At 46.3% G+C, this 19809-nt stretch overlaps 1 protein-coding gene across 1 annotated transcript in view; it reads left to right on the top strand.

Annotated features, from left to right (window-relative positions):
* LOC116513742 (solute carrier family 12 member 9-like) overlaps positions 1-19809 on the top strand; it is a 97879-nt gene that overhangs the window by 54662 nt on the left and 23408 nt on the right. Inside the window, exons 8-9 of the mRNA XM_032224924.1 lie at positions 935-1017; positions 15617-15741. Coding sequence (XP_032080815.1) covers positions 935-1017; positions 15617-15741 — 208 coding nt within the window. The remainder of the gene's footprint in view (positions 1-934; positions 1018-15616; positions 15742-19809) is intronic.

Here is a 19809-nt window from a genome sequence, read left to right on the forward strand (position 1 = left end):
AAGCGGTTTACAGAGTCAGCATATTGCCCCCAACAACAATCCGGGTCCTCATTTTACCCACCTCGGAAGGATGGAAGGCTGAGTCAACCTTGAGCCTGGTGAGATTTGAACAGCCGAACTGCAGAACTGCAGTCAGCTGAAGTAGCCTGCAGTGCTGCATTTAACCACTGCGCCACTTCAGCTCCTAACCCCTGAGATATTGAAAGACTGCTATCATGTCTCCCCTAGTCCTTCTTTTCATTAAACTAAACCCTGTTCCTGCAACCGTTCTTCATATGTTTTAGCCTCCAATCCCCTAATCCTCTTTCTTGCTCTTCTCTGCCCTCTTTCTAGAGTCTCCACATCTTTTCTACATCGTGGCGACCAAAACTGAGTGCCATATTCCAAGTGTGGCCTTACCAAGGCCTTGTAAAGTGGTATTAACCCTTCAGGTGATCTTGATTCTATCCCTCTGTTTATGCAGCCTAGAACTGTGTTGGCTTTTTTGGCAGCTGCTGCCCACGGCTGGTTCCTATTTAAATTGTCCACTAGGACTCCAAGCTCCCTCTCCCGGTTACTACTACTGAGCCAGGTACCCATATACTGTACCTGTTCATTTTGTTTTTCCTTAAACCTTTAGTGTTTCTCAACTTTGGCAATTTTAAGACCTGTGGACTTCGACTCCCAGAATTCCCCAGCCAGTCGAAGGCCACATATCTTCAGAGGAATTCTGGGAGTTGAAGTCCACAGATCTTAAAGTTGCAGTGGTTGGAAAAAAAACCTGATCTAAAGGACGAGATTTGATTAAAGAGGCTTTCTGCCGTGATCTTCTGGAGCTGTGCAGAAAAATCTTCCTCAATTAATTATGCCAAACAGAAATGTTTCTACAACCATCGATCCTAATGGAATGTTTCTTTTTTTCTCTCTCTCTGCCCTGCCTGGCCTTGTGATAAAGGCAAAGTTTTGGGCCCAGCGAAGCGGACATCGGCTGGTGGAAACCCCTGGGTAGCTGTCATCTTCTCCTGGATCCTTGTACAGGTGAGTTCAGTGCTTCCTCCCTTTCTTATCTTTTTATGTGTTCACATGACATGCCTAGCCAGGGAACTGTTCTGACTGAGGCTTCCCGAGAGCATAAAGCAAACTCTTTGTTCTGACAAAAACCCTTTTATCAATTTGCTGTGAATTCTGCTCACTCACATCTAGCAAAGTCAATCCAGGGAGGATTTACAGTCACAGACCTCATCTGGCTTGGAGAGCTGCCAGGCTGAGATCTGCAAAAGTTGGCAAGGAGCCTCGGAGAGTCACGAACCAATGAAGCGAACTAATGGTCTCCTGCAAACTCCACTCCCTTTTCGCTCCTCTTTTATTCCCTCTGGGAGGGGCCATTCACCGTCCACCTGTGGCCTTCCTCCCAAGTCGACCCCTGTTCTTTAGCCGTTCCCTTCGTCTGGCAACTCTGCGCATGCACACACTGGGAACAGGCTCCAGCTGTTCTTCTGCCTCACTGATGTCTGACTCCGAAGGCAGCTGATAACTGGCATACGTCTCTGGCCCCCTCTCTGCCTCCAACCCAGAGCCTTCATCCGAGCCTCCCCCAGACTCCAGGACTGGCCCAGGTTCCTCCCCAACCTCCTCACTGTCCGAATCTGCTGCCAGCTCTGCTGGCCGGCCCCAACAGTAACATCTCATCCTATCCATTAGCACAAACCATGATTTTGCTTTCTTGGAGCTAAACCGTTTAAAGGAAGGACTGGATTAGTTTAAGATCAAGGGAATACAGGTAGTTCTCCTCTTACGTCCACAATTGAGCCCAACATATTCTGTTGCTAAGCGAGATGGTTGTTAAGTGAGTTTTGCCCCCATTTTACGACCTTTCTTGCCACAGCTGTTAAATAAATCACTGTGAATCTAGCTTCCCCACTGATTGTTTGTCAGAAGGTCGCAAAAGATGATCACATGATCTCAGGCCATTGCAACCGTCAGAAATACGAACCAGTTTCCAAGGGGGTGAAAGAGCTGAGGTGGCGCAGTGGTTAGGGTGCAGTACTGCAGGCCACTTCAGCTGACTGTTATCTGCAGTTCAGCGGTTCTAATCTCACCAGCTCAGGGTTGACTCAGCCTTCCATCCTTCCGAGGTGGGTGAAATGAGGACCCGGATTGTTGTTGGGGGCAATATGCCGACTCTGTAAACCGCTTAGAGAGGGCTGAAAGCCCTATGAAGCGGTATATAAGTCTAACTGCTATTGCCATTGCTATTGCTAAATTTGATCACTTGACCATGGAGATGCTGCAACAATCATGAATGTGAAAAACAGTTGTCACTTTTTTCCACTGTTGTAGCTTGGAATGGTCATTGAATGAACAGCTGAGAATCAAGGATGTCTTTCTGAGATCAACCAAAGTGTTGTGGGTGCTGCCCCCTGGTGGTGGGAGGAGAGTTAGCCCCACTGTCATTTAAATGGTGAGCAGTTTTGGAAACTTTGGGAAGAACTTTTAAGAACAGAATAGCAGAGCTGGAAGCGACTTTGAAGGTCTTCTAGTTCAACCTGTTGCTCAAGCAGGAAATCCTCTACCGTTTCAGAGAAATGGGGGTCCAATGTCTTCTTAAAAGCCTCCAGTTGTTGGAGCACCCATAGCTTCCAGAGGCAGGCCGTTCCACTGACTACCATATTTTTGGGAGTATAAGACGCACCAAGATTTTGAAGAGGCAAATTAAAAAAAAAAAAGGGTTCGCACTCTGCAGACCTCCACAAAACAGCTCGTTTTTCACAAAAACGGGCCCATTCCCCCCCCCAAGGGCATGAATAGCCTTTAGGAGGCTTATAGGGTGCTCCTGGGGACTGGGGGGGGGGACAAAATTGAGGAAAAAACAGCCTGTTCTTCGCTCATTTCTGCTCCCCCCCCCCCAGCCCCCAGCCCCAAGGAGCACTTTGGAAGCCTCCTAAAGGCTCTGCACAGCCATTTTGGTGAAGGGGGCGGCGTTTCGTGAGGCAAAAAATGCTGTATTCAGTGTATAAGACGCACCCAGATTTTCAGCCTCTTTTTTGAGGGAAAAAGATGCGTCTTAAACTCCGAAAAATACGGTAATAGTTTAGCCAATTCCATTGCTTCTGCTGCCCTCACCACTATCCCTGGAACAACCGCCTGGCCCGCCAGATGTTGAGGCTCACCTCTGTTCCTAATCGGTCCACAAAATCCCCCAAAATCTGGTCCTCGACTGATAACAACTTCCATGGTTGCCTTAACAACAATGCCAAAAAAGCTTGTAACTTCGGGCGCGATTCACTTAACAACTTCCCCACTTGACAACTTCCTCACTTAACAATGGACATTCTCCTCCCCATTGTGGTCGTAAGTCGAGGAGCAGGGATAGATGTGAGTCCTCCCCTTGGTGCAAGGGGATAAAATAGCGGAGGAGGCTAAACAATTTGATCGTCATCCGAATAAAGGGCACCCGATAATTTTCTTACCACTTTGGTTGTCATCGCCGAGCCTTCGGATGCCTCTCGAACTGTCGCCCGGAAGACAAAGTGAAATAAAAAATTGCCCTGGCGGGACACGCTAGAAATATGCATCTGTCTATTTTTCTTTTCTTGAGACGCAAGACGGTGTATAAATTGATTGAAGAAATAAATCAGGACAATGCCCAGAAACCCAGTGGGGACATCAGTGACGTTAAATAGTGTAGAATTCAGGACAGACACAGAGAAAACTGTGTGAGGCTTTCTTGTTGTCTTGAGATATGTGTGTGTGTGTGTGTGTGTGTGTGTGTGTGTTCTGTCCCCCCTTCACGGCTCTTAACAAATGGCAGACAATTAAACTTAAAAGGAACTTTCTTCATCAGTTCTCAGTTCAAACTGGCTTCGAGCCCCAAAATAACAGAAATAACAGTCTCTTTCAAGCAGATGACAGAATACAAAACAACTCTTACAAGCAATGCACTTCTTCCAAAGTCTCCACGAATCAGGGTTACATGAAAAACACCAAAGCACTTATCCAAGTGTATCAAGCAATGTTGTACGAACTCAGGAACGCACGAAGGAACGTTGACTCCTGCGACTAGGGCGTGGCAGCATCCGTCCTTTTATCTCCAAACCTGCCTCTAACAAGCCCCAGCTGCATAATGAATCTTGTATCCCGAAAAGACTCACAGCAGACATCTGCTGAGTCACAACATATATGTATATGCATGCATGCATGCATGCATACACACACACACACACACACACACACACATACACACATACATACATATATATCACCCCTAGTCCTTCTTTTCATTAAACTAGACATGCCCAATTCCAGGTTGTTTTATCCTGCCTTGTATGTGTGTGTGTGTGTGTGTGTGTGTGTGTGTGTGTGTGTGTATACACACACACACACACGCACGCATATATATGTATGTATATGTATTGCCTTTGTGCTGATAAATAAATAAAGGGAGACTAGTATAGATCTATTTCAAGCTATTTAGCTCTCATCAGCTAGCCATACCCTTACTGGGATTCGAACCTGGGCTGTTTTTACATATTAGGTAGTTGTATTAGCCTTTAAGCCACAAGCTCTCCTTCCTTATCAGTTGAGCCAAGGAAATGATTAAGTGTTATGCACTTGGTATGTGGCTTAGAGGCTAATACAACTACCTAATATGTAAAAACAGCCCAGGTTCGAATCCCAGTAAGGGTATGGCTAGCTGATGAGAGCAAAATAGCTTGAAATAGATCTATATTATAATATACAATACAATAGCAGAGTTGGAAGGGACCTTGGAGGTCTTCTAGTCCAACCCCCGGCCTAGGCAGGAAACCCTATACCGTTCCAGACAAATGGCTATCCAACATCTTCTTAAAGACTTCCAGTATTGGGGCATTCACAGCTTCTGGAGGCAAGTAGTTCCACTGATTAATTGTTCTCACTGTCATGAAATTTCTCCTTAGTTCTAAGTTGCTTCTCTCCTGGATTAGGTGCCTTGGAAAATAGTTTGACTCCCTCTTCTTTGTGGCAACCCCTGAGATATTGGAAGACTGAATCCCACCCATGGCTAGTCCACTTCCATAGATATTGAGACTTTATCATACAGCTTTGGCCCCCATTTTGACTTTTTTGCCCCCCTGATGATGTTCTTGAGAGAGCGGCTCTATCGGTAGTAAATATAAGCGAGGCTGGAGTGTCTGCTGGCTACATTGAGAAATCGCCGCGAAGGGCTTATGAGGATATGATTAAAATTCCATCCAGAAACGTTTAAAAAGTCCGAAAATACTTTCCCGGGATACTGCATTCATGGCCTTATCTTCCAAATAACATTTTGATCTACCCAGCATAGGTTTATAGTGTCTCGCTTCCTCCAGAGACCAATTTTTTTGAGAGAGCCACTTCATTTGGAAATGTGGGGATAAAAATGCATTAGAAAGGCAATAGGGAAGATCTGCGTTTGATCAAAAAGTTTGCCAAGGTTCAGCCAAGAAGAGAGAAATCTCGTTAGAAAAAGTTGGAAAAGTTTTTTGATCTGTGGGAGGGTGGGGGTGGGGGTGGGTATTGTTGGCTAAGGGGTAGGGCTCTGCTTTGGCTATATAAGAAGTGCTAAGCTTCTGCGAAGCATGGCTCTGCTCTCATAGAAGGGTCTTTGTAAATCAATGTTGGCCCTTTCAAGAGTTTAAGAGACAACTCCCAGAATTCCCCAGCCATCATGAGGGAACATCAAATCCCAGAATTCCCTGGTCAATATATGAGGACTTCAACTCCCAGAATTCCCCAGCCATCATGCACAGATTTAAACTCCCAGAATTCCCCAGCCAGCATGAATGGACTTCAACTCCCAGAATTACCCAACCAGCATGCACGGACTTCAACTCCCAGAATTCCCCAGCCATCATGCATGGACTTCAACTCCCAGAATTCCCCAGCCAACATGCGGAGTGGATTAAATTTAAACCTCGTCTTTTAGATTCCTTTTTGATAATGTTACCTGGAGCCTTATGAAAAGAGACTTAATCTCACGGCTTGGAGAACGTAGTGGGGGGGGAAATGCCATTGAATTCCTTTTTATTGCTTCCTTGCATTAAATCTCCATCCTTACAGATACCATTTTGACAAGATTCTTATAATACAATACAATAGCAGAGTTGGAAGGGACCTTGGAGGTCTTCTAGTCCAACCTCTTGCCTAGATAGGAAACCCTATACCATTTCAGACAAATGGCTATCCAACATCTTCTTAAAGACTTCCGATGTCGGGGCATTCACAACTCCTGGAGGCAACTTCTGTTCTACTGATTAATTGTTCTGACTGTCAGGAAATTTCTCCTCAGTTCTAAGTTGCTTCTCTCCTTGATTAGTTTCCACCCATTGTTTCTTGTTCTGCCCTCAGGTGCCTTGGAGAATAGTTTGACTCCCTCTTCTTTGTGGCAACCCCTGAGATATTGGAAGACTGCTATCATGTCCTTCTTTTCATGAAACTAGACCTACCCAATTCCTGCAACCTTTCTTCATATGTTTTAGTCTCCAGTTCCCTAATCCTCTTTGTTGCTCTTCTCTGCACTCTTTCTAGAGTCTCCACATCTTTTCTACATCGTGGCGACCAAAACTGGATGCAAATATTCCAAGTGTGGCCTTTCCAAGGCCTTATAAAGTGGTATTAACCCTTCACGGGATCTTGATTCTAAACCTCTGTTGATGCAACCTAGAATTGTGTTGGCTTTTTTGGCAGCTGCTGCCCACGGCTGGCTCCTATTTAAATGGTTCTCCACTAGGACTCCAAGATCCCTCTCACAGTTACTCCTATTGAGCAAGGTACCACCTATATTGTCCCTGTGCATTCCGTTTTTCTTGCCTAAATGTAGAACCTTAACTCTTTTCACCCTTGAATTTCATTTTGTTAGATAGAGAGCAAGGCGAACTGACTCCGTTCCCAAAACGGAGGAGAACTCCCATCGTCTAATCTGCGGCTGCTGTTATCTTTGCCTCTCTGAATGGCACAGCAAATTGGGCAAATCGGTGTAATGCAAAGAATAAAAAAAAATGCCCCATTAGCCAGCCGAGAACATTGCGGAGCAAAGAAGGGGGGAGGGGAAACCATTAAAAGGGGGGGGAGGGCTGCTTGATGGAAGCGACTCTCCCCTTCCCACTCCTGTTGTGTGCAACGTGAGAGCTGCCACTTGTCAACAGAAGCAGGCAGGAGGGAGAAGTCACACTTGTGTTACGAGTCTGGGAAGATGGACAAACAGGTATAGGTAGTCTTCGGGTTACGGCCGCGATTGAGGCTCCCCCAATTTCTATTGCTAAGTGAGACGTTTATTAGGTCAGTTTTGCCCCATTTTACGACTTTTCTTGCCACCGTTGTTAAACAAATCGCTGCCGTTGTTAAGCGAGCAGTGTGGTTGAGGAGGGAATCTGGCTTCGCTTGTCAGAAGGTCTCCAAAGGGACCCCAAAATACTACAACGGTCATAAATACGGGTCCGAATTTTGACCACAATGACCATGGGGATACTGAAAACGGTCGTCAGCGTGAAAAATGGTCGTCAACTTGACTTCTTTCAGTATGTTGAACGGTCCCTGAACTAACTGTTGTAAGCCGAGGAGTGCTTGTCCTCCAAAAGAAGAAACGTGCATTACACCCAGTGTTAAGCTAGCCCTTTTCTCCTCGGGAAAACAATCAACACGAAAGGAGAAACGTGGATCGAAGGCCCATCTCACATCTGCCTTCCCCAAAAGAAATGATCAGTGGGAGCTAAGCAGGCTTCCCACCATGACCCAGCACCCCAGATGGGATCCGTTAACGTCCCCCTCCCGCCAGACTAGGTTTACCAACCACCTGGAACAATGCCGCCGATATTGGCTTATTTGGGTTTTCTTTCTCCTCGGCGCTCCTGGGAACCCCATCTGTGCTTGCGGACGGCAGGGATCACCTTCAGCTTCGCCTGCTCACTCAGCACTGTCATCCGGTGCCTTTCAGAAGTGGCTCCTTTGCTTTGACGAGCCGCTAAATGAATTATAAATCAAAGGCGAGCATCAGGGGAGCCGGGAGCGGCCTCGGCGGCTCCATTACAGTAACCAGGCACTATCTCGGCTTGGCGCACGCTATTAACTCACTATCGGCTAGAGGTCCCCAATTGCTTAAATAGCTTGAATTATCTCAGCCTCTTGTCTCTGCTGGCCCCCACCCCTTCGGCAATTACCGGCAGATAGGACCATGGTTTGAAAAGAGCCGACTTGTTTTGAGTGGGCAAACGGGGGGGGGGGAGGGGGGGTAACTGTAAAGCACCCAGATGCCAGTGCAAACAGGAGGAATTTAACTTAGGGTCAGGATGAAGGTTAAGGTTAAGGTTCCCCTCGCCCATATGTGCTAGTTGTTTTGCAACACTAGGGGACGGTGCTCATCTCCGTTTCAAAGCCGAAGAGCCAGCGCTGGACGAAGACGTCTCCGTGGTCATGTGGCCGGCATGACTCAACACCGAAGGCGCATGGAAGGCTGTTCCCTTCCCACCAAAGGGGGTTCCTATTTTTCTACTTGCGGTTTTTTTTACATGCTTTCGAACTGCCAAGTTGGCAGAAGCTGGAACAAGTCACGGGAGCTCACTCCATTACACAGCGCTAGGGATTCAAACTGCTGACCTTTCTGATCGACAAGCTCAGCGTCTTAGCCACTGAGCCACTGCATCCCATTAGATAGATAGATAGATAGATAGATAGATAGATAGATAGATAGATAGATAGATAGATAGATAGGTAAAGGTTCCCCTCGCACATATGTGCTCGTCGTTCCCGACTCTAGGGGGCAGTGCTCATCTCCGTTTCAAAGCCGAAGAGCCAGCGCTGTCTGAAGACGTCTCCGTGGTCATGTGGCCGGCATGACTCAATGCCAAAGGCGCATAGAAGGCTGTTCCCTTCCCACCAAAGGTGGTTCCTATTTTCCTACTTGCATTTTTTACATACTTTCGAACCGCTAGGTTGGCAGAAGCTGGGACAAGCAACGGGGGCTCACTCCATTACGCATCACTAGGGATTCGAACCGCCAAACTGCCGACCTTTCTGATCGACAAGCTTAGCGTATGAGCCACCGCATCCCCTTGTAGGTTACACTCTAACAAAGCCCCTGTACAGGTGCTCCTAGACTCATGGCAGGTTGTTTAGTGACAGTTTGAAGTTCCAGTAGCCCTGAAAAGAGGGACTTGCGACCATTTTTCACACTTACGACCGTTGCAGCATCCCTGTGGACACCTGATTTACATTTGTATGCATGGCAACCGGTTCAGGTTTATGACGGTTGCAGTGTCCTGGGGGGGTCACGTGATTCCTTTTTGGGGACGTCTGACAAGCAAATTCACTTAACAACCATGTTACTAATTTAACAAGTGCAAGTGATTCACTTAACAAATGTGGCAAGGAAAGTCATACAATAAGGCAAAACTCACTTAACAAATTCTTCACTTAGCGATGTAAGTTAAGTTCTGGGCCGCATTGTGGTCATAAGTCGAGGACTACCTGTATAGTACTGTTTCTCAACTTTGGCAGATTTAAGATCTGTAGACTTCAACTCCCAGAATTCTTCAGCCAGCATGCTGTGCGAGGGAATTCTGGGAGTTGAAGTCCACACATCCCAAGCCTGTCAAGTTGAGAAATGCCACGCTAACATTAGCAGCTTCGGGACTGGTTGGACTGCGGATGGGAGACCACCAGGAGTTCCCGAGCATGAGTTAACCAAGGCTGCTAAAAAAAAACCACACCTTAGAATAAACAACATTCTGGGAGTTATACAATACAATAGCAGAGTTGGAAGGGACCTTGGAGGTCTTCTAGTCCAACCCCCTGCTTAGGCAGGAAGCCCTATACCATTTCAGACAAATGGCTATCCAACATCATCTTAAAGACTTCCAGTGTGGAGCATTTACAACTTCTGGAAGCAACTTCTGTTCCACTGATTAATTGTTCTCACTGTCAGGAAATTTCTTCTAAGTTCTAAGTTGCTTCTCTCCTTGATTAGTTTCCACCCATTGCTTCTTGTTCTACCCTCAGGTGCCTTGGAGAATAGCTTGACTCCCTCTTCTTTGTGATATTGGAAGACTGCTATCATGTCTCCCCTGGTCCTTCTTTCTATTAAACTAGACATACCCAGTTCCTGCAACCGTTCCTCATATGTTTGAAGTTGAAGTCCACACATCTTAAACTTACCATGGTTGAGAAACACCACTCTAACTTTAGCAACTTTGTGGTGGCCCGCCAGTGGCCAGCGGAACTGGCTAGGGATTCGGACAGTGAGGAGGTTGGGGAGGAAGATGGGCCAGTCCTGGAGTCTGGGGAAGTCTCTGAGGAGGGCTCTGTGTTGGAGGCAGAGAGGGGACCAGGGCTGTCTGACTGTTATCAGCTGCCTTCAGAGTCAGACATCAGTGAGGCAGAAGAACAGCTGGAGCCTGTTCCCAGTGTGCACATGAGCAGAGTTGCCAGCCGAAGGGAAGAGCTAAAGAACAGGGGTTGACTTGGGAGTAAAGCCACAGGTGGACAGTGAATGTCCCCTCCCAGAGGGAATAAAAGAGGAGCGAAAGGGGAGGGGAGTTTGCAGGAGACCATTAGTTCGCTTAATTGGTTCCTGACTCTCCGAGGCTCCTTGCCAAGTATTGCAGATCTCGGCCTGGCAGCTCTCCAAGCTGGATAAGGTCTGTGACTGTAAATCCTCCCTGGAAAGACTTTGCTGGGTGAGAATGAGCAGAATTCACAGTCAATTAATAAAAGGAGTTTTTGTCAGGACCAGGAATTTGCTTCATGCTCTCGGGAAGCCTCGGTGAGAACACTGTTTGGGTTGTGGATGGGCGACCACTAGGAGTTCCTAGGCATCAATTAACCAGGGCTACTGACCCCCCCCCCCCAGGAAAAAAAAAACAGCATGGCTTGCTGGGGAATTCTGGGAGTTGACGTCAACATATCCTAAACTTGCAAAAGTTTGCAAAACACGGCTGTGGGATCTGCAATCTGTGGGGCTGGCCCTGTTCCCCAGCTCCTTCCCCTCTCTTCTGCCCAGTGGAGTGGGGGATGATGCTTTGATCAACATTGCGCCTGGCTTCCCACTGAACGATGCCTGGGCGCATCACACAGATACTTAGAAATGCTCCTTAAGAGCTTCACAGGGTTGTTTTTACTGTATCACAAATATTGATTATTGTCTTTACTTTCGGGATTCCACAATGCTTGTTTGCCCTTATTTATATGTGAAAGCTCTGTCTCGTATTTCCTTCGGGAGTTCCGAAAGTGCCCTCCTCCGATTCCACTCTCTTCCGTGCCCGGATGCCAACCCCTTCCTCTCCACACCTCCCATCTTGGATTCAGATCAGGTCACGCAGCCGGAATGCCATGGGAGAATTTGTAATTCTCCGTGGGTCTCCGGTTCTCACCCGAAGCTTTAATATGATTTCTTCCCTGAGACGGAGCGGGTTCTACAAACACAGCCATTGTGGTTTCTTCATCTAGGTCAGGGATGGTGAACCTTTTCGTCAACAAGTGCTCAAACGAGAACTCATGTGCACCTGCATGCATGTGTGTGCGCCGGAAACCCGAAGGCCAGCTGGCTGGCACACTCATGCCTGGGTTTTGGCTGGGTTTTTTTATTGTTTTTCTGGCCATTTTCAGGCTGTTTTCCTGGTTTTTTTTGGCTGTTTTCAGGCCATTTTTCAGGATGTTTGCAAGCCGTTTTGGGGCCTGAAAAACCCCCCGGAAACCCCCCCCTGAAAGGTCCCCAAATGGCCAGAAAAACAGGCTGTTTTTTGGGCTGTTTTCAAGCTGTTTTGGACCCCTGAAAAACATCCCAGAAAATGTCCCCTGAAAGCCCCCAAAACGGCCAGAAAAACAGGCTGTTTTTCGGGTTGTTTTTCGGCTGTTTTCCGGCGCCTGGGAATACCAGTTGGCCGGTGCACCAGAAAACAGAAGAGCAACTGGCTATGGTGCATGTGTTCACAGAGAGGACTCTGCATGCCACCTCTGGCACGCGTGCCATAGGTTTGCCATCACGGATCTAGCTCGAGAATCTCTCTGGTTGTCTGAAGCGGTTTTCTTTCATTGTTTATTAGCTGTATGAAAGCTAGTTGGGTGTAGAAGTTAAAAGCAGCTGGCCAGAAAGCAGGAGGTCCTGAGTTTAATTTCTATCTTAGGAGTTCTGCAGGGTGACTTTGGGTCAGTTCCCCCCCCCCCCAACACCTCTCTCAGCCCTAGGAAGGAAGCGAAGCAATGCCAAAATCTTGTCAAGGGGACGCACATTTTATGAATTTCATAATCTGCCTTTCCTTTAGAATAGGGGTCTCCAAACTTTTAAGACTTGTGGACTCCAATTCCCACAATTCTTCTGCCAGAAAGCTGCCAGAGGAATCCTGGGAGGAATCCTTTCACAGGTGATCCATGCACCACCTGTGAAAGTCCACAAGTGATCCATGCTGCCAAGTGATCCATGCTGAATTCTGGGAATTGAAGTTCACAAGTCTTAAAAAGTTGCCAAGTTTGGAGACCCCTTGCGCTAGAGCAGTGTTTCCCAAACTCGGCAACTTGAAGATGTCCGGACTTCAACTCCCAGAATTCCCCAGCCAGCGAATGCTGGCTGGGGAATTCTGGGAGTTGAAGTCCGGACATCTTCAAGTTGCCGAGTTTGGGAAACACTGCTCTAGAACATGGGTGTCAAACTTGGCAGCATCACGTTTCCATCATGTGACATTTTGTGACATTTCCCCCCCTTTGTGGAGCTTTGTGGAGCTGAGATGGGCGTGGCCTGTGGGTGATGCACCTGGCCCCTTAGGCTCCCAGTTTGACACCCCTGCTCATTTCCCCCCAAACAGCAATCTTTTGAGGTAGGCTTTGGTTGAGACAAGGACTGGCCCACAGTCACCCATTTGCAGAGCTGAATTGGGATTTAAACCTGATTAACGGGGTTGGAAGGGACCTCATAGGTCATCTAGTCCAACCCCCTGCTCAACCTCTCCACTTCTGGTCCAGTTACTCTAACCCAGTGTTTCTCAACCTTGGCAACTTGAAGATGACTGGACTTCAACTCCCAGAATTCCTCAGCCAGCAAATGCTGGCTGGGGAATTCTGGGAGTTGAAGTCCAGACATCTTCAAGTTGCCAAGGTTGAGAAACACTGCTCTAACCACTAACACCACATTGGAGGTTTTTTTGTATTTAAGTATGCTTTTGATGAATTTATGGGCTAAATTATAATATTCTGCGTCTGGATTTGGTTTAGCATACTTCATGAACTCAAGCACGGTGCTTTGTAAACCATGATTTAAGTAAACTGCAGGTCCGACTAATTGTAGCTTGTTGAGGAAGCTATGGTTAAAAGAAAACCATAGTTTGTGAAGCATTTAACACTTACAGATATAATAGATCAACAGCTCCTAAATACTAAAAAAAACAGATGAGAAGGTAACTCATCTCTTTATTTTCTAAAAAATGAAAGCAAAACACCATTACCATAATGACGATGTTTTCTGTTCAAAATATATATCTACATCTAAATGCATATTAAGCTAGCTAGAGAGTGTTCAAAAACAGTAATTAAAATAGGAGTTGTCATTTAAATGCTTGGTTGTTTCCACTGATGTTTTGTTTAAAAAAAAAAAAAAAGCAACATAACGTCAGAAAATCTGGATCGCTGCTCAACCAAGTGAAATCTGAGACTTTTTTCCTTTCCTTAAAAAAAATAATTCAAATAGAGTTTTTTAAATAGTCCTGTTTTTGTTTTTATGGTTATTGGGTTTTTTTTGGGTTTTTTTGCATTTAAAAGCAAACCTTCTGTTTGAACAGAATTTATTTGGCCCAACAGTTTTGGAAATGTTGAGGGGAAGGGTAAAGGGGAGGAAGGGGAAGCAGAGAAGGGAAAGGAGAGGAGGAAGGAAGGAGAGAAGAAAGGAGGGAAGGAAGGAGGGAATGTAGGAAAGAAGGAAGGGGGGAAGGAAGGAGGAAAGGTAGGGGGAAAGGAAGGAGAGAAGGAGAAAAGAAAGGAGGGAAGGAAGGAAGGAGGGAAGGAAGGAGGGAAGGAAAGAAGGAGGGAAGGAGGGAGGGAAGGAAGGGGAGTAGGAGAGAAGAAACGAGGGAAGGAAAGAGGGAGGGAGGGAAGAAGAAGTAGGACCGTTGTAAGATAAGATGGATCTATGGGATGTTAAGAAAGCAATCTTCAAGTATATTGTCAACTGTAGGGGAAAAATTGTTATAAATACATATTATTAATAACAGTTATGAGATCATATAATTGTGAATGTATATATGAAATTAATAAAAAAAAATAAAAAAAAAGTTTTGGAAATGGGCATAAAACTGTTTTCTGATATGGGTTGCGAATGGCTTTTGATTTTTAGTTTTCTGTCTCACTCTGTGCCCCTTTTTTTTTAATCCTTGAGGACTCTCCGTTTTAAAGAAGACGCTGCTCAGAAGGAAAGTGTGTGGTAGGGGAAAGAGGAGGCTAGTGAAATACGGGTAGTCCTCGACCGACAACAGATCATTTAGTGACCGTTTAAAGTTATAACAGCACTGAAAAAAGTGACTTCTGAAAGTCAGAACAATGAATTAAGTGGAATAGTTTGCCTCCTGCAGTTGTATTGTGAATGTTCCAACACTGGAACCACTTCAGACAAATGGCTGTCCAACATCTTCTTAAAGACTTCCAGTGTTGGGGCATTCACAACTTCTGAAGGCAAATTCTGTTCCACTGGTTAATTGTTCTAACTGTCAGGAAATTCCTCCTCAGTTCTATGTTGCTTCTCTCCTTGATGAGTTTCCACCCATTGCTTCTTGTCCTGCCCTCAGGTGCTTTGGAGAATAGTTTGACTCCCTCTTCTTTGTGGCAACCCCTGAGATATTGGAAGACTGCTATCATGTCTCCCCTGGTCCTTCTTTTCATTAAATTACAATACAATACAATACAATACAATAGCAGAGTTGGAAGGGACCTTGGAGGTCTTCTAGTCCAACCCCCTGCCTAGGCAAGAAACCCTATACGGTTTCAGACAAATGGCTATCCAACATCTTCTTAAAGACTTCCAGTGTTGGAGAATTCACAACTTCTGGAGGCAATTTCTGTTCCACTGATTCATTGTTCTTACTGTCAGGAAATTCCTCCTCAGTTCTAAGTTGCTTCTCTCCTGGATTAGTTCCCACCCATTGCTTCTTGTTCTACCCTTGGAAAATAACCATTTGACGTATAGGTAGTCCTTAACCTATGGCCACAACTGAGCTTAAAATTCCTGTTGTTCAGTGAGACATCTGTTAAATGGCGATCACCTGACCCCCGGGATGCTGCAACCGTCATAAATATGAGTCAGTTGCCAAGCACCTGAATTTTGATCACGTGACCATGGAGATGCTGCAATTGTCGTAAATTTGGGAGGGGGGGTCACAAGTCACTTTTTTCATGGCTGTTGTAACTTGGGTTAATAAGCACCCTGTCATAAAGCGATGACTCGCTGAATTTGGGGATAAGATCCCTGCAGGATGGAGAATTCTTGCTTTGTAGCTGTCTCCAACCCTCGGGAAGATAAGAGTTTTCATTCCCAGAATCCCGCCTGCCAACGGGGGAATTCTGGGTAGGAACCACAAGAAAAGGGGTGGAGCTGACGTCCGATGATTGGCTGCAAGGATTCCTGATTCCCCTCCTCTGTTTTCCGCAGCTGGTGCTGTTTTCCGGGAAGCTGAACACCATCGCTGCGGTGGTCACCATCTTCTTCCTGCTGGTTTACGCTACGGTGGATTTGGCCTGCCTGGCGCTCGAGTGGGCCTCCGCCCCGAACTTCAGGTACGTTGGAAGGAAGGGGAAAGGAGGAGATCTGCAAAGCACAGAATCGGCGACGTAGCTGGGAAGAGATTGGACAACCTTTGGCCTGAAATGGCGTGGAGTTTCCTGCTTGAGCAGGGGGTTGGACTAAAAAAAGCATGCGCGCGCACACACACACATCCAAACTTTGGGGCGCCAGGGAGCGCTTCCATGGAGAGAGGTTCTTCCATGGACAGGAGGGGGGGCATGGTTTTGCATGCTGCCTGCATCCCATGGATGGGGCTTCGCTTGTTTGGCGCATTGGTTTCTGGTATGCCACGGCCTGGTACTGGTCCACGGTCTCTTCTTTTCCTTTCCCTTCTTTCCTTCCCTTCTCTTCCCTTCTCTTCTCTTTTTCCTATCTCTTCCCTTCTCTTCTGTTCCCTTCTCTTCCCTTCCCTTCTCTTCTTCTCCTCTTCTTCCCTTCTCTTCCCTACTCTTCTCTTCTTTTCCCATCCCTTCTCTTCTTCCCTTCTCTTTCCTTCCCTACTCTTCCCTTCTCTTGTCTTTTCTTCTCTTCTTCTTCTCTTCTTCTATTCTCTTCCCTTCTCTTCTCTTCTCTTCTCCTCTTCTTCCCTTCTCTTCCCTTCTCTACTCTTCCCTTCTCTTTTCTTCTCTTCCCTTCTTTTCCCTTTCCTTCTCTTCTTTGCCTCTTCTTCCATTCTCTTTCCTTCCCTATTCTCTTCTTTTCCCTTCTCTTCTTCCCTTCTCTTCTTCCCTTCTCTACTCTTCCCTTCTTTTCCCTTTCCTTCTCTTCTTTTCCCTTCCCTTCTCTTCTTCCCTTCTCTTTCCTTCCCTACTCTTCTCTTCCCTTCTCTTCCCTTCTCTACTCTTCCCTTCTCTTCTCTTTTCTTCTCTTCCCTTCTTTTCCCTTTCCTTCTCTTCTTTGCCTCTTCTTCCATTCTCTTTCCTTCCCTATTCTCTTCTTTTCCCTTCTCTTCTTCCCTTCTCTTCTTCCCTTCTCTACTCTTCCCTTCTTTTCCCTTTCCTTCTCTTCTTTTCCCTTCCCTTCTCTTCTTCCCTTCTCTTTCCTTCCCTACTCTTCTCTTCCCTTCTCTTCCCTTCTCTACTCTTCCCTTCTCTTCTCTTTTCTTCTCTTCCCTTCTTTTCCCTTTCCTTCTCTTCTTTGCCTCTTCTTCCATTCTCTTTCCTTCCCTATTCTCTTCTTTTCCCTTCTCTTCTCTTCTCTTCCCTTCTCTTCTTCCCTTCTCTTCTTCCCTTCTCTTCTTCCCTTCTCTTTCCTTCCCTACTCTTCTCTTCCCTTCTCTTCCCTTCCCTTCTCTTCTCTTTTCTTCTCTTCTCTTCCCTATTCTTCTCTTTTCTTCTCTTCTTCTCCTTTTCTTCCCTCCTCTTCCCTAGTCTTCTCTTCTTTTCCCTTCTCTTCTTCCCTTCTCTTTCCTTCCCTACTCTTCCCTTCTCTTCCTGTCCATTCTCTTCCCTTCTCTTCTTCCCTTCTCTTCCCTTCCCTACTCTTCCCTTCTCTTTTCTTCTCTTCTCTTCCCTTCTCTTCTTCCCTTCTCTTCCCTTCTCTTCTTCCCTTCTCTTCCCTTCCCTTCCTTTCTCTTCTCTTCCCTACTCTTCCCTTCTCTTCTTTTCTTCTCTTCTCTTCTTCCCTTCCCTTCTCTTCCCACTCTGTCAATTTTGAGGATGTTTTGAAAATGAGCAATCCACGCGTCGTTTCATCATCCTAAAAGGAATATATGGGCAAAGAACGGTGAGTGGGATTAGTTAAGAGAAGAAGAGACATTGGTGTCTTTAAAACAATTGGCAACCTTATCAATCTTGAAAGGTTTATTTGCTGTTCAGTGCCACCTCAACCATGAATCCCTGCCCCTTCCGCCCTCCGCAAGGTTTCTCCCTCCCCTCTCCCTCCTTTCCTTAATTGAAAGATAAGGCCTCATTAATATGAACAAAAGGATTAAGTGAAAATGAACGAAAGAAGAGGTTACCTTCAAAAGAAACACACCCCTGTCTCGGAGCTACGAGAAACACACTGGTGGTTTGGCAATGATTACTCTAAATATCATTGCAGAAAATTTCCCCCCATATTAAGTGGCATTTTCCCCCTGGTCTAATGCACTCCTTCATGGCAGCTAAATTGAGCGATTTTAAATCCAATTGTGTGTATAGAGTCTGGGTTGCATTTGCTATCCAGGGTTATAGATGCGGGAGGTGCTACTTTTGCAAAATCAAAATCCTTTTTGCAAAATCCCACAAAGCTGGGCGAAGGATGGGGTTTTCCCCGGGGCCTCTCCTGTCCGCCTTGGAAGGACCCTCTCTGATTCCGGGGTGCTTGGATAATTTGGGGGGATTCTGGTGATAAACACCCAAGAACTCCAGCACTTGGTTTGGGAAAGAGGCTTTTTTGCTCGCATGGAAAAATACACCTTGGTAACTGCTGATCTACGGCTGTTAAACTAGCTGACTCAGAGAGTCCTAATCAACACTGCAGGCTTTTAACATATTAGAATTTGTTAATTGATTAGGTGCTTGTTATCTGTCTGCATCATCAACCTCCCCTCCCTCTCTTCCTCTTCCACTCTTCCTTTTCCCGTCTTCTCCTACCTTTCTCCCTTTCTTCCTGTTCCCCTTCTCCTTCCTTCATCTCTTCCTGCCTCATTCCTTCACTCTCTCTTCCTCTTTTTCTCTTACCCTTTCTTCCTGTTTCCCTTCTCTCTCCTTTCTCCCTCCCTTTGCCTTTTCCTTCCTTCCTTCCTTCCTCTTCTTCTTCCCCTTCCTTCCTTTCTCTTCCTATTCTCCTTCCTTTCTTCCTTCTTCCTTCCTTCCTCTTATTCTTCCCCTTTCTTCCTTTCTCTTACTCTTTTTTTCCTGTTCTCCTTCCTTCCCTCCCTCCCTCTGTCTTCCTCTGTCTCTTATTCTTCCTTTTCTCTTCCCAATTTTTCCTGTCCCCCTTTCTCCCCTTCCTTCTTCCTTCCCTGCTTTTGTCTTTCTCTCCCTCCTTTTTTCTTCTTCTTCTTCCTCCCTTTCTCTTAGTTTCTTCCTGTCCTCATTCCTTCCTCTTCCTTCCTCTTACCCTTTCTTCCTGTTTCCCTTCTCTCTTCTTCCTTCCTTCTTTCTGCCTTTGTCTTTCTCTTTCTTCACCCATCCCTCCTCTTTTTCTTCTTCCTTCCTTTCTCTTTTTCTTCCTATTCTCCTTCCTTCCCTCCCTCCTTCCTCTTCCACCTTTTCTCTTACTCTTTCTTCCTGTTTTCCTTCCTCCCTTCCTCTTCCTTCCTTTCCCTTTTCTTTCTTTCCTTCCTTCCTTCCTTCCTTCCTTCCTTCCTTCCTTCCTTCCTTCCTTCCTTCCTTCCTTCCTTCCTTCCTTCCTTCTCCCTACACCTTTCTACCTATCTGCCCCCTGGCCTCTGAAGAAGTCAGGGCAGTTCCCCAAAACCTACGCATTAATTTCCCAGTTTGGAAGGAGCCGCCAGGCTCTTCCTGAAATTTGTCGCAGTCTTCCCTTAAACGGGGCACAATCCCGCCATGAAAGAGACCAGCAGGCACCCCCAAAAGGATCACTCTCCAAAGACACACGCAGTTCAGTTGTTCGAGAGAGCCAGGCTGGGATTTGGGGTGTTAATTGGATCGGGAGCCCCTGATCAATCAGAGCTAATTAAAAGGACTAATTAAACACAGTGTTTCTCAACCCTCAGCAACTTTAAGATGTCTGGACTTCAATTCCCAGAATTCCCCAGCCAGCTATGCTGGCTGGGGAATTCTGGGAGTTGAAGTCCCCATATCTTAACATAGCTGAGAAACACTGAATTAAAGAGCCTTTATAGGCTGACCATTTGGGAAATAATCCAACTTTTCCCCTTTTCTGGCAACTTTTTGCCTGAAAGTCAGTGTCAGGGTCCCAAGTAACACCCCCCTCCAACGAAAGAAGACCCTGAGGCCTGAAATCCCCCTAAAGCTCCATTTTATTAGAGATGTCACATTGGCCCATGTGGGAAAACTCGAACCCGAAGCTCCCAGGTTTTCCCCACCCAAACAAAAGCCTAAACCCCTTCCCCAGCACCCTCATGCCCATCCCACGGCCCAATCAACACA

The sequence above is a fragment of the Thamnophis elegans genome, chromosome 10 (genome assembly GCF_009769535.1).
Source record: "Thamnophis elegans isolate rThaEle1 chromosome 10, rThaEle1.pri, whole genome shotgun sequence".
In the NCBI taxonomy this organism is placed as follows: domain Eukaryota; kingdom Metazoa; phylum Chordata; class Lepidosauria; order Squamata; family Colubridae; genus Thamnophis; species Thamnophis elegans.